This window comes from Echinops telfairi, unplaced genomic scaffold, assembly GCF_000313985.2.
Source record: "Echinops telfairi isolate 266 unplaced genomic scaffold, ASM31398v2 ScPeMD7_7469;HRSCAF=8507_1, whole genome shotgun sequence".
Classification (NCBI taxonomy): Eukaryota; Metazoa; Chordata; class Mammalia; order Afrosoricida; family Tenrecidae; genus Echinops; species Echinops telfairi.
The window spans coordinates 142,680,514-142,694,393 of NW_022111373.1; the positions used below are offsets into that span (position 1 = coordinate 142,680,514).

General features: G+C 57.0%; 1 protein-coding gene across 1 annotated transcript in view; it reads left to right on the forward strand.

Annotated features, from left to right (window-relative positions):
* Positions 1-4,359: 4,359 nt before the first annotated feature.
* The window catches only part of SLC6A19 (solute carrier family 6 member 19), a 30,527-nt gene continuing 21,006 nt past the window's right edge, over positions 4,360-13,880 (forward strand). The window contains exon 1 of the mRNA XM_045285283.1: positions 4,360-4,639. Within this exon, the coding sequence (XP_045141218.1) occupies positions 4,438-4,639 (202 nt within the window). The 5' untranslated portion in view covers positions 4,360-4,437. The remainder of the gene's footprint in view (positions 4,640-13,880) is intronic.

A 13,880-nucleotide genomic window follows, 5' to 3' on the forward strand; every position in this document is an offset into this window, starting at 1 on the left:
TTTCTAGTAGTGTTTTAAAATCTATAGCATTGGCTAAACTAATGACACTATCAATAGAATGAGTTGAATATGCCCCAGGGGGACGATTAATAATGTCCTTTAACATAAAATGACAATTATGACTCTAATATGAACCAGAGACACAAAGAAAACATAGATGTATGAATGAATTTGGGGCTTGCACTGAATTCTAGGCCCAATCAAAGAACAGTTGGTTCTTATGACATGGCCCTGCTTGATGCTCATCTGCATGAAGAGAACACTGGAGATATGGGTACTATAGCAAAGTGCAGTGAAGAAACTAGATGGTGCCCAACTATCAGAAGAAATAGCGTCTGGGAATCTTACAGGTATGTCTTTAAACAAGCAGCCATCAAACAAGCAGATGTGTCAACTTAGACCACTTGGGAGAAGCATAGTACCCTGTGTGATCCAAGGATTGTAAAAACCCATATCTGAAGGAGGGAAGGGCATCAGAGTTTAAACGGTGAACATCTGGTTTGCAGAAGGTATGAATGACAGTGGAAGCCCACAATCTACTTGCAGGGCCCACACGTGGATTAGCCCCCAGGGACCCTTCTCCGAGCATGGCTGAGGGGGGTGAGTAGCCCATTGTGCCAGATGTAGTTAGGGCAGAATGCAATATCTTGTCATTTTAGCTCCCTTTTGACCCATCTTAAAGTTGTTTCAATGAAAAAAAATGTGAAGGGGAATATATGTGGATTAAACATCTGGGGAATCCCCTCCAACCATAGAACAGGCATGCGAATTCCCTTCCTACCACGCAGAGCACATTGGAAAGTGGATGATTACAGGTGCAGTTAGGTTAAAATTTAACTCTTTAATCATTTGATCTCCTTTTTGATCCATTTTACTATGTTCTGGTTGTTAATGTTTTCTGCTTCCTTTTCTATTGAGATTTTTCTCTGTTTTACTTTGTTATTGTTGTTAGCTTAAAATAGATCTATTTTTCTACATATGAAATCCAGTATAGGTAAATCTTTAGAGGCAGTAATTGGATTAATGGTCCCTTGGGGGTCTGGCAGGGGAGGCTGTAGGGAAATGAGGAGCTAATAACGAGGAGTACAAGAGTGAAGAAAATGTTCTAAAATTGATCATACAACTCTTCTTAGTATAACTATGGAACTATTGTTAGAACTATTGAATTACTTGGATTGTGAACTGTACACCAATAAAGCTGTTTAAAAAATAATAAATAAAACATCTTAGAGAGGTTAAAAGAATAATTGGTTCTCAGAAGAATGGCTGAAGAAACATGATTCAATGATGGGGGCTGAGCAAAATGCCCTGGGGCTGGGGAGTGGGATCAATTGAGGAATAATTATGGATACCCTCCAACAAGAGTGATTCCGATGGAATTCCTCGGCATCCACCCTTCGTGCTTACTCATGATGGCCAAAGGGCACTTTGCAAAATTTGTTCCAAGTGGCCCTCTCTTGACTTAAGAGGGGGAGCGCCGTCCCTACTCAACTGCAGAGAATTCGAGCCAGGAGGGTCTGGTGGACTTGCAAAGGCTTTCTTGGCGGCACGCTTTCTCGATATTTGTTGTTGTTGTTTGTAGGGCTTGTCACGTTCCAAACCCTAGCGACCCTATAAACAACAGAACAAAACATGGCCCTGTCCTGCACCACCCTCACAATGGTTGCTATCCTCGAGCCCACTGTTGTGGCTACGGTGTCAATCAGCGTCTTCCTCTTCTTCACTGTCCCTCTACTTTAACCACGCAGGATGTCCTTCTCCAGGGACTGGTCTCTCCTGACAGTCTGTCCAAAGTAGTCCGATAGGACAATATGTCCACCTTGGCTTCCAAGGAACAATCTGGCTACACTTCTTCCAAGGTAGATTTGCTCGTTCTTTTGGCAATCTGTGGTACTTTCAATCTTCTTAGCCAGTGCCATAATTCAGATGCATGGATGCTCCTTCTGTCTTCCTCATCCAAGGGTCTTCTTGTGATTATTCTAGTAAAGTTCTGTCGTGGTGGTGGTGGTTGCTGTTGTGAGGTGCTATCCAGTGGGTTCCAACTCATAGCGACCCAGGAGACCACAGACGGCCCAGGAGACCACGGACACCTCAGGAGATCAGAAGACCACAGATGGCCCAGGAGAACAAAGACACTCCAAGAGACCATAGACAGCCCAGGAGACCACAGACACCCCAGGAGCCCCGAAGACCACGGATGACCCAGGAGACCACAGATACCTCAGGAGACCACCACGAATGGGCCAGGAGATCATGAACAACTCAGAAGACCAGGGACAGCCCAGGAGAACATGGACACTGGGAGACCATGCTGTCACAGAAGCAGTGGCAGGACCTCAGAGCCATGGCGCCCCAGACAGTGGGGCCAGAACTGCTGAGAGAAGGAAGACCCTGCCCTCCACCTCTTGGCCTGCTGACGGCCCTGCTCAGACTCCCTAGCATGTCACCCACGCCCTCTCCTCGCTGCCGGCGTGCCAGTCTGCAGTGGTGCTCAGAGACCCTGGTATTGTCCTTCTGGGGCTGCTGCCCACTGACCTCATCACCAAGCTTCCTGGCACTCGTAGGGACCCCTTTCTCCAGCGGACTTTGGCTTGGTGTGGTATCCCCACTGGTACAAGCAGTTCACATGCCCGGCTGCTCACCGAAAGATTTGAGTCCACCCAGAGGTGCCTCAGAAGAAAGGCCTGGTGGTCTACTTCTGAACAAACAGACCATAGGGAACCCTATGGAACACAGCTCTGCTATGCACACAGGGCTCCACCCTCCCCTGATTGCAGATGACCCAGTAAGGACCGTGGTCCTTACCCTACCCCTGCCTGGACTAGCCTCATCCCCCACACCCCACCCCTGCCTGGGCTACCTCATCCCTCTCAAGTCTCCTATCCTTGCCCTCATCTCCCCCCCACCCCAATCTCAGAGCCAAGCATGAAGGGGCTTCAAGTCCGTGGAGAAACGGGATTCAAAGATGGCAGCACTTTTCTAGGAAACTGTTGAGTGGCCCCCTAACGCAAAGCCTCCTCCCTCCAGGACCCCACTCTCCTGGGACAAAAGTCAGGCTTCTGTAGCTGTTTGTCCCGCCCCCCCCTCTTCACTTCCATTGTTCAAGGGCCAAGGCGTGAACCCATCCTGGCCTCTGGCGTGGAAGCCCAGGTGGTGGGGAGGTGACTCCCTGCCCTCTAGACACAAACAAGGTACGGAAGGGGAAGGGCCATGGGGGTCCACTGACAGCTGGAGGGGGGCAGGGGGGGCAGAAACGGGGTGCACAGCCCTGCCTGGGGGCTGGCTGTCCAATGGGGGCTTGGGGAGCACCTGCGACCCATGGTGCAGAGACCACAGTGGTGGGGACTCGCTGCATGTGAAGATCCTCTGCCTCTCCCTTGAGAGTGGGGCGGGGAGACGGTCATTCCCTTGCCTCCCAGGCCCCAAGATTGTGGTGTCCTCCCATCCCGCCATGCAGCTGGTTTCTGTGCCTCCTCGTCTCCCTGAGCAGGTGTCCCTGCCATCAAGTTGATTCAGGCTCACAGTGACCCTTTAGGACAGGGTAGAACTGTCCTGTGGGTTCCTGAGATGAGCTCTTCACAGGAGCAGAAAGACTCCTCTCTCTCCAGCGAGGAGCAACTGGTGGCTGGGGAACGGCTGCCCTTGCCACTCCAGGACACCTGAGTCCCACAGGCGTCCCTTGGAAGCTCGATCACCACGGATAGCCGGAGGGGCAGCAGCAGGTGCTGAGGAGCCGGGGACAATCGCTGGTCCAAGAGGAACTTGAGGGAACAAGCCGGTGGAGCTGCCTGGATCCCCACCAGAAGCAGGGCTGCTCACAGGACTTCCAAGCTGGATCAGAAGTGGGCCTGGACCCTGGAGGGACCAGAGATATGGGAGGCCAGCCCAGAGCTTGGAGGGGCCTGGAGAGTCAGGGATCTGGGAGCACACAGGCCTGATAGGGGATAGGGGCTCCCATCCCCTCCTCAGGTGGGGACAAGCCATCTGACCCAGGCAGCTTCCCCCTCCCTCACGCAGGTGGGTGTGGCAGGTGGCAGGCAGGCCGTGAGGGGCGGGGGCTGGTGGAGGAGTCTGCCACACAGATGGTGACCCGACCAGCCGGAGGGTCAACAGATACAAGGCTTGTCCAGGCGTCCAGCCCGTCACTGTCTGAGGTGGGGGCGGTTCACCTGCACGTGCACCCCACGGGGAGGGGCCGGGCTGGCCCGCTGGTGGCCGTGGGCGGGCACCTGGCAGATAAGGCATTAACCGTCCTGGGACTCACCCCTGCGGACTCACCCCTGTGGATCTGCTGACGCCTCTGTTCGGCCCAGGTGCTGGGTGAGGTGCCAAAGGTTCTCCTATAAAGGACGGGGCACCCGGCAGTGGCCACTCGCCCCCTGGCTGCTGCCCTGCCTGCCTGCTACCTGCTGCCCGCCAGCCCCGTCCAACACCACCATGGTGAGACTCGTGCTGCCCAACCCGGGCCTGGAGGACCGCATCCCGTCCCTGGGCGAGCTGGACGCCCTGGAGGCCTCGGAGGCCTCATCGCGGCCCAAGTGGGACAACAAGGCCCAGTACATGCTGACCTGCGTGGGCTTCTGCGTCGGGCTGGGCAACGTCTGGCGGTTCCCTTACCTGTGCCAGAGCCACGGAGGAGGTAGGGCCGCGGGGGCACCGGGAGTGGGCTGCGCCAACCTGGGGATAGAGCCAGCCTGGTGGGGAGGGGAGGTTGAAGGAGGGCTGGCTGGTGTGCCTTTGGCCCCAGCGAGAGGCCACTTGGCTGGGGGACGTGGGCAGGATGGGCGACCCCACTCCTCTGTGCAGACCACATGGTGCCAGCTTCTCCTGTGGGGACCGGGCTGAGGAGGAGGGGAGGGCCTGAGGTCTGGGCCAGGTGGTGGGGGTGGCCGTCAGCCACATACTCTGCAGTGGCCTAACTGTTGGTGGAAGAGGCTTGGGGTCTATCTTGACCCATTCCCTACCCCTGTCTGCCCTGCTCTGGAGAGGCACCTGTACTCCCTCCCACACTCTGGAATCTCCCCAGGAATGAGTTGAACCCAAAGGGCAGGGCAGAGCAAATGCCCCCTTTGTGGGGCCCCTCTCCTCTGGGCATGTGGCAAGTATGGGCCAGTCCCCCTGTTTCCACCTGGATGGCCAAGTGCTCTGAGAGTACAATGACCACAAGGCCCCCCTGAAGGACAGGTGTGAAGCCCAGCTGCCAGAGGGCCACTCTAGAGGGGATGCAAACCCTGTGTCTCAGGTGGGCAAGTGAGCTGCCAGCATGGGGCTCCTGCTGTCAAGTCACTGGCAGGCGACAGGCTGTGGTGTTGAGCCTGCTGCTCTCCCTGAGTGACATGGGATTCCGGCCTCAGGGTTTCCCAGGATGCATTTCCTTTGCTGAGGGAACACCACCGGGCTAGTGGAACAAGTGTCCCAAGAAAGCGCTATCAGGGCTGGCCCTAGGGACCTTCCTGACTCCTCCCAGGCTACCAAGGAGGGGGGCTTGGGTGCCATCTAAGGAACCCTGGTGCTGTAGTGGGTTGCACATTGAGCTGCTAGCCACCACAAGCTTGGCGCTTCAAACCTACCAGTGGCTCTGATGGAGAAAGACGGGGGCCTGTCTGCTACCATAATGACTTAGAGCTTCGGAAACCTAATGGGGCAGTTTTACTCTGCCCTGTAGCACCACCATGGTCGGAATCAAGTGGAGCTTGGCTTGAGTTGTGTTATAAACGCTGGGTCCCTCTGCATTTCCTGGCTGGCCTCTTGAGTTTGGTCTCCAAGTGGCTCAGCGGGGCCGCTGACCGGGTGGGGCCTGGGATCTGGCATGTGCCAGCCACCGCTGCAGAACCCACTGGCCGCCACCAGCCGAGCCTGGATGTCTCAGGGCCTCCCTTGCAGCGGCCGCCCTGGCCGCTCCTCGCAGAATGGTCTGTGCTTCAATCCCAGCTCTGTGGGGGGGTCTGGGGCTGCCATGCACACAGCATCCACACCGCTGTCCCTGGAAGCCGGACCAAGGGAATAGTCCTGGAGTCCCTCCCCGTACAGGAGGCGGTGAGCCAGGCCCCCCTCCTCTGCACCCGGGGACCCTAGTGGACGTGGGGGAATCTATCCACTGTGTGACAGAGGCTCGGGGGGATTGTTGACAGTGGGCCGGGGCAGGTGGGAGTCATTCCAGGTGTACTGAATTGAAGAAGGTAAGAAGAATAACCCCTAAGAACAAGTTCCTCGGGTCATCAGGAGGGGATCCCCAACTTTGGAAGGGGAACCCTGGCTTGGAAAAGAACCCATCCATGGTGGAAATATGGCCTCTGGGAGGAGCCCCTTCTGGTTCTCACAGCTGGGTTCCCGTCACCCACTGCAGAGTAGGCCAGCTCCATGGGCCACTTGGGCAGACACTGTCATCAGAGGGGACATCAGGATCTGAGAAGCCCCCAAGGGGCAGGACTGTCCTAAAAGTGAAGACTCAGTGGCCACTAGCCTCTCCCTCTGCACCCCAAGCTCAGAAATGCCTTTTGAGCTAGCCAGGGTGCACCACAGTGTGGGGGCACACAGCGACCCTCCCGGGGGTGTGAGCTAGGTGAGGCCCAAGACTCAAGCCTGCCCCCACCCCATGCCCAGGCAGAGACAGGAGGATGGCATCCTGCTGGGCTCCAGGCCACCCACCCACAGCAGTCAGAGCCTGGCTCTCCCAGGGCCCGCTCCACTAGTTCAGCGCTGGGTCCTTCTATCTCCCCACTGACTCACATGGCTCAGGGGGCCCCTAGTTCCTCACTCAGCTCAGGGTGCTTATGCCATCTGCCTGACTCACAGGGCCATGGCTCTGGCACCCAATTCAGGGGCCTCAGTGTCATCTGGCCCCACTCAGGGATCCTCATCTGATCTGTCTCACTCAGGGGACCTCCTTCCATCCAATTGGTCTAGGAGTTTCCATTCTGTCCATTTGGCTGATGGGGTCCCAGCTCTGTCAGCCTGGCTCAGAGTGGCCGCATCCCAGCCCCAAATGCCCTGTCCCCGCTGAGGCTGCCCCACCCCAGACATGCCCCTGATACCTTCTCTCCTCCAAGTCTCCACCTTCCAGGGCCTCCTACACACTGCAAGCAGACACCCCACCCATCTCTCGAGCTATTCCCAGGCCACTTCTCCCTCCCAGCAGCTGGGGATTCAAACCACTGATGTTTTGTTTAGCAGCAGAACACCTAACCCACTGCACCACAAGGGAGGCTCAGAAGAAGGCTGGTCAAACCCCCCTTTTGAATGTATAGCCCTTTATGGGAGCAGACAGCCTCATCTTACTCCCTCAGAGAGGCTGGTGGGTTTGAACTGCCCACCCTGAAGTTATCAGCCCAGGACCTAGCACACAGCACCACCCAGGGGGAGACCTAAGGACTCCCAATGAGAGAAGTCACACCTGGAGTTTGCAAAGTTTGATGAGACCATCTTTTCCTGTGTCTCTCACCTCACCAAGTCGGTCCCTGGCCCCTGCCCTGCTGCTGCTGCACATCCCTCGCATCCGGGCCAGCCCCTCCTCACGCCCACTTCTAGGACCATGCTGGCTTCCCAGAAATGGCTTCCATTTCTCGATCACCCAGCACATGCCTGTCCAGGCCTTCCTGTTTGTGCCTGTATCGAGTGCTTCCCACCACAGGCCTGGCCCCTTCTGGCCACAGCGACAGGGACAGTGACCCTGAGGTCCAGGCTTTGATGCAAACCTGACATAAGAGACCGCGTATCGGACCATCCCTGTGCTACACAAGGCAGCCAGAGCTGACCTCCCTCCAGAATCTGTGGATGTTGTTCTGTCAAAGGCTTGGCAGCAGCAGCCCTGTGCTGGGCCACTCCTGCCTCTGCCGGAAGGAGACACACCCAGCTGGGCTGTAGGCTCTGGACACTTCCTGAGATGGATTGCTGGGACAACCACATCCCACTCCAAGGTCCTCCGATGACCAACACCCGAGGGCAACCTCCCGCCCGCCCCTCCCCCGCCCCCATAGCTCTGCCACCCTGGTCTCACCTCGGGATGGGGTGGGACAGGGGCAGTTTGGGTCATCTCTTGAATGAGTCCCTTGATCGGGGAGGAGGGGAGGGGTGGCGGGCCCGCAGCAGCTTCAAGGAAGAGGCTCTAACTTGGAACTGGAAAGAGACGTTCCCATGCCAGCTCAGCTCGCAGCTAACGTGAGCAGAGGGCATGTGCTTCCTGGGGCTGGTCCCAGGGGTTGGGGAAATGCCAACGTGGGCAGAGGGCATGTGCTTCCTGGGGTTGGTCCCAGGGGTCGGGGAAAAACAGGACAGAGCCGTGAGCACCTGCAAGATTCGGACTGACATCCCAAGGTCCCCAAGACCGGCCAGCTCCTCTGCCTGGCGGTCCCAGGAAGCAGGTTGTCGGAGTGTTCTAGCGAGCCATCTCGGGGTGGACTTCAACCTCCACCCTTTGGTCGGCAGCTGTGGCGGTAAGCATTTGTAGCTTCCTGCTGAGGCAATACCGTGACTCGGAGTGACCCCACGCACAGCAGAATGAGACGCCACATGGGCCCGTGCCCTCCCCGCACTTGCTCTTAAATCTGAGCCCATTGCTGCAGCCGCTGTGTCCATCCATCCGGCCACGGGTCTTCCTCTGTCTTTCTGCCCCTCCCTCTGCTTTCCTAAGCATGACGTCCTTCTCCAGGGACTAGTTTCTCCTGATAACATGGCCAAAGGACTTGAAATGTCTCGCCAACCTCGCTTCTAAGAAGCATGCGGACTGTACTTCTTCCAAAGCAGACGTGTGGCTCTGTTGGCCGTCCGTCCATCCGTCCGTCCATGGCCCGTTCTATTTTCTTCCCCAGCATTAATTCCTCTGCGGTCTTCTTTATTCGACGTCCAATGTTCCCATGCACGGGAGGCAATGGAAGATACCTGGGCTGGTCTCAGGCTCACCTTCATCCTCAAAGGGACCTCTTTGCTCCATCACATCTTTAACTCTGTTCTTAGGTGGGCTCCCTGGCTGTCATATGCAACCTCTGTCCATGCCCACCACCCAAGTCACCCTCTGCCCACGGCACTGACCTGAGGGTGCACAGTCTGGGGCAGCCCAGGGAAGACAGACCCCCCACACCAGAAGAGACAGACCCTGTTCACAGATGGCTCTGGGGCCCTGAACAAGACCTAGGAGGGGCTCAGGCAGAGCAGGAGACCGAGTAGGACATTCAAATGCCTTGGACCCCCAGAAATGCTCCCCTTACCCAGGTCTCAGGGGATCCTACATCTAGACCCCAAGTCCTCTCTCTGGTCCCTGCACTAGCTGTCACCTGTTGCAGCCACCTCTCATGTTGGGACATCAGGGCCATCCGCTGGACTTCAAGGGACACAGCCACCACAGTGAGCTTGGGCACCAGCTGCTGCACCCGGACGGGTCCTCTGCCAGTGCGCACACTGAAGCGGACCACCAGGACCTGGGTGTGACCAGGTGGACCGGCCTCCAGGTTGCCTCCCACTGAAGGACACTCGACAGATGTGACATCTCCTCCCTGCACACACATGCACCTCACAGCATAGCCACGGCACCGAGGGAGCCCTGCAGGTATGCGGAGGTGAGGTCAGGCAGCCCCCATGTGCTGCCTTCAGAGAAATTGAGGGAAGGTCCCCGGCAGGAGAGGATACAGTCCCCTCTGGAAGGCTGCTGCTAGCAGGAGAAATGCATAAGTGCACAGATGCCCACATGCAGACCATGGGAATGACAGTCCCTTTGCTGACCAAGCTTACATGTAATGCTCTGTGACGTCTGAGGATTCGGCGTTTGCGATTGCCCTTGGAGGATAGACCGCCTTCACCAACTCCTGAGGCTCCCGGAGTCTAGCCACAACAGGCCCCCAAGGATGAAGCCACGCCAGAAGGTGCAGCTGTCCGGCTCTGCTCGGACCAGGACGTGCCACCCCGAAGCTCATGACTCCTGCTGGCCTCTGGATTCACACCTGGAAAGTGGAGTTCGGTGGACCAGCCTATCTCCAGGGGCCTGACCCCAACGGGTTATGGTCAAGTTTTGCACAGAAGAGACAAGGCCACAGGGCATGTGTGGCACGGTGGGGGCAGAGACACAGGTTAGGAATCCCCATGCAGAGTCCCCATGCCTGCTCCCTGGGCCAGCCTTGGAAGAGCTTGTCACAGCTGAGATGTGCCTGCAGATGAAGCTCAGGAAAGTGATGGCCATGGCCAGGCTGACCCCGAAAGGTAATCAGCCAAGCATGCCCTCCTGTAACCACCCTGGCTAGAAACCCACTGTCCACACTGTGGCCGCAGTGCTGCACCTTGCCTGACAACCCCGTGTCCCTCCACTTCCAGGCGACAGTCTACGTAAAAGGGAGGTGTGTGGGGAGCTGAGAGGAAACACTCCATTTCTTATCCAGGAGCACCGTGTTCCCCACCCCCACCCCCAGCCAGGCCTCTATAAAACCACCAGCAAGGACCTCAGCTAAGTGGCGGCAAGCATTTTCCTTAAAGCCCTGGTCATGCATCTGAGAATCCCTGGTGGCGTAATGAGTTCGGCGTTGGCCGGCCCACCATAAGATCAGCGGTTGGAAACCACCAGCAGCTCTGAAAGAGAAAGATGAGGCTTTCTATTCCCGTCAAGAGTTACTGTCTCAAAAACCCACACGGGCCGCTCTACCCTGTCCTATGGGGTCGCTGTGAGTCAAATCAGAATCGGCTGTGAGTCAAATCAGAATCGGCTCGATGTCAGTGATTGAGTGGGGATAGAGCCCAGGTCCCCACCCCACCCTGACCCCCCAGCTCCTTCTGAGCACGCAGGTCCTTCACGTTTGCGGGGAGGGTTTATGGATTTGGAAATTACGTCAGGTGGTTGGCTTGAGGCTGATTTTAGGGGCTGCTTGGGTCTAATGGGACCCTCGAGTCATGTCATGGTTACGTGTTCGGCTGCTAACTGCAATGTCAGTAACCACCAGCCCCTCCATGGGGGAAAAGACGGGGTATGGACTCAGAAACCCACGGGGGCAGTTCTAGCCTGTCCCAGAGGGTCACTCTGAGTCGGCGTAGACTCGAGGGCAGTGAGTTCTGGAGTCAGGCAGCTGTGTAGATGTTCACCAAACTTTGCCTTGTGTGCTGGAGGGAGGAAAACGGGGCGAGGGAGTTCCTGTGCTGGGGCTGCAGACCAGACCCCTTCCCACCCCTTCTCCCGCCTCCTCCTCTCCTTCCTCCTCCCCATTTCTCTTTGCCCTCCTTACACTGCTGCCTTCCCCGCCCCGTGCCTCATATCCCTATGAGCAAGGGAGCAGGGAGTGCGTGAGTTTCCTTCCTAAGCGACGATTGACCAGATGCCAATCGCTTTCACTGCCTTGAAGGGAAAGTGGTGACACCTATGAAACTGGTCACTAGAGACCCAGGCGCGAGTGCAGGTCTGGTGGCCTAGCCGACCGGGGGCCATGCCCGGTCTCTCTCTCAGCCGTGGCTGCCTTTTGTGCTGAAAGACAGATGCCAAGCCCATCGGTTCCCAGGTAAGTGTGTGTGCCAGGGACCTTTGGACCCCTGTCCACTCAGCCAGCAAGGCCCCATCTGTCGCTGCCCAGCCCCTCCTCCGTGTCTCCACCCACCTGAGAAGCAACAGCCGGGGCCTGCCAGGAAAGAAAGGGAGTGTGCCCATAGGCTGAGGTGTCCAGGGCATTGCTGTTTCTCCGGTGCCTGTGGGAGAGCCTCCTTGGTGTTCCGAGCCTGCTCATCCCTTGAAAGAATGGGCTCTGGGGTCTGCCCTACATCAGGCCCACCCTCTATCCTAGCTGAGCACCTGCTGAGCACCTGAGCCCCAGAGCAACTGCTAAGACCTGGAGCAGCTGGGTATCTGACTTGCTGAGCTCCTGAAAACCTGAGCGCCCGAGTACTTGAGCACCGGGACACCTGGAGCCCTGACAACCTAAGCCTACACCTGTCCGAGTGGCTGAGTGCCTAAGCACCTGAGGGTCTGAGATCCTGAGAACTCAAACCTCTGAGCCCCTGACTCCCTAAGGCCCTGAGGTCCTGAGCACCTGAACACCTGAGTGTCTGAGAACTTTAGCATCTGGGTGCATGAGTGCCTGATTACTAAATACCTGAGTACTTCAGACACTGAGCATCTGACTACCTGAGCACCCGAGTACTTACGTACTGGTACCTGAATATTTCAGGGCCTGAGCCCCTGAGCCCCTGCGGGCCTGAGGCTATGACTCGAGTACCCGAGCACCTAAGCATCCGAGCACCTGAGCACCTAGAGGCATGAGACCTGAGTACTAAACACTGGAGTACTGGAGCATCTGAGCATCTTGGTCCACCCAGGTGGGGTTTTGCAGGATGAGCAGGAGTCCCCGATGGGGAAGGGCAGGGAGAGAAAAGGCCTCATGAATGATGCGTGAAGGGTGTGCCTAAGGGATGTGGGAGAGACATCTCCTGGCTCTGCTTCTCAGTAATTTTGCCAGAAAGAGTTTCCAATCAAGGCCTTGAGGAGCAATCAGAAACAATGGGTCTTTTCTTACTTCAACTTTACTCTCACCGGTGCCATGGCCCAGTGAGCAGGCCCAGAAGGGCCCAGCCATCCCAGGGGGTAGTGGGTGGGCGGAAGCCGGAAGCCTGGCTGCCAGGGACCATCTTGGCCAGGCCAGCAAGGGGCTCCAGGCAGCTCCCAATCCCTGACTGCCCTCCCGCCCACTCACTCACCCACCCTTAGTGTCTGACACCAGCTTCCTCCTCCTCTTGGCCCTCTGTCCTCACTGTCTGTTGCTCATTTCACTCTCACTGAGTTTACACCCGGTTGGGGCCCCTGACCTGTTATCTCCCAGACCAACCCTGCCTCCACCCTGTAAGGGTGACCAACCCAACAGCCCCCAGCATGTAAGGACAGGGGCCGCTGCAGTCAGCTCCAGTGTGTAGATAGGCCAGCCTCTCTGGTGCCAACATGGGGGAGGGGGGCAGGGGGGTGAGCAAGGGGAGTAGATGGAAAAGCTACTGAGGTTGGTGGGGGTGCCATCTCTCTCTTTCTTACACATGCACACACTTCCACCCCACGGTGGATCAGTCACATGGAGGAGCAAGTTGGCCCCAACCCAAGTCGTGTCACTTTCCACGGCGCCATAAGCAGAAGGAAGCTGGTCCCTGGCTGCGGAACACCAGAGAAGACTGGTGCGTGCGAAGGGTCGCGCTGGCGGAGAACCTTGAAAGTCCCGTGGGCTGCCGGGAGAACCAACGGAGCCGTCTTGGAAGAAGGACAGCCAGAGCGCTCCTCAGAGGCAAGGGCATGGAGACTTGGTCCCGCGAACTTTGGACATGTTATCGGGAGGAGCCAGTCCCTGGATGCGGAGATCATGCTCGGGAAAGTAGAGGGACAGCCAAAAAGAGGAAGGCCGTGGCACGGCGGGTCGGCACAGTGGCTGCCGCTGTGGGCTCGGGCATGACCTCGATCGTGGGGAGGGCGCGGGGCCAGACATTGCTCGGTTGTGTTGTACATCGGGGTGCTGTGAGTCGGAACCAGCTCGATGGCATCCACATGGATATGCGGTCTCCATGCAGAGTGGGGAGAGGCTGGGAACCTGGCTAGTGCAAGGACAGGGAGGGGGGAGAGGGGGATCGGATGGGAAGGGAGTTAAGATTTAAGAGATGTGGTGGAAGAAGAAGAAGAAGAAGAAATAGAACAGGCATGTTCTGGGATTAAAACCAGCAAACAAAAGCAGAGAAGGGGCAAGATTATCCTGAGCGAGAAAGGAAGTAAATGAGAGAGAAACAGAGACCTAGGAGTGAGAGAGTGAATGATCGTGAGGCATATTGGCAGAGAGAGCGAGAGAAGGGGGAGGAGAGAAGAGGGAGGTGGGCAGCACTGTGGCTGCACATAGGTAAGGACATGGTAAGGACACGGTAGTTGAGAACATGACGAGGTAAGGACGTGT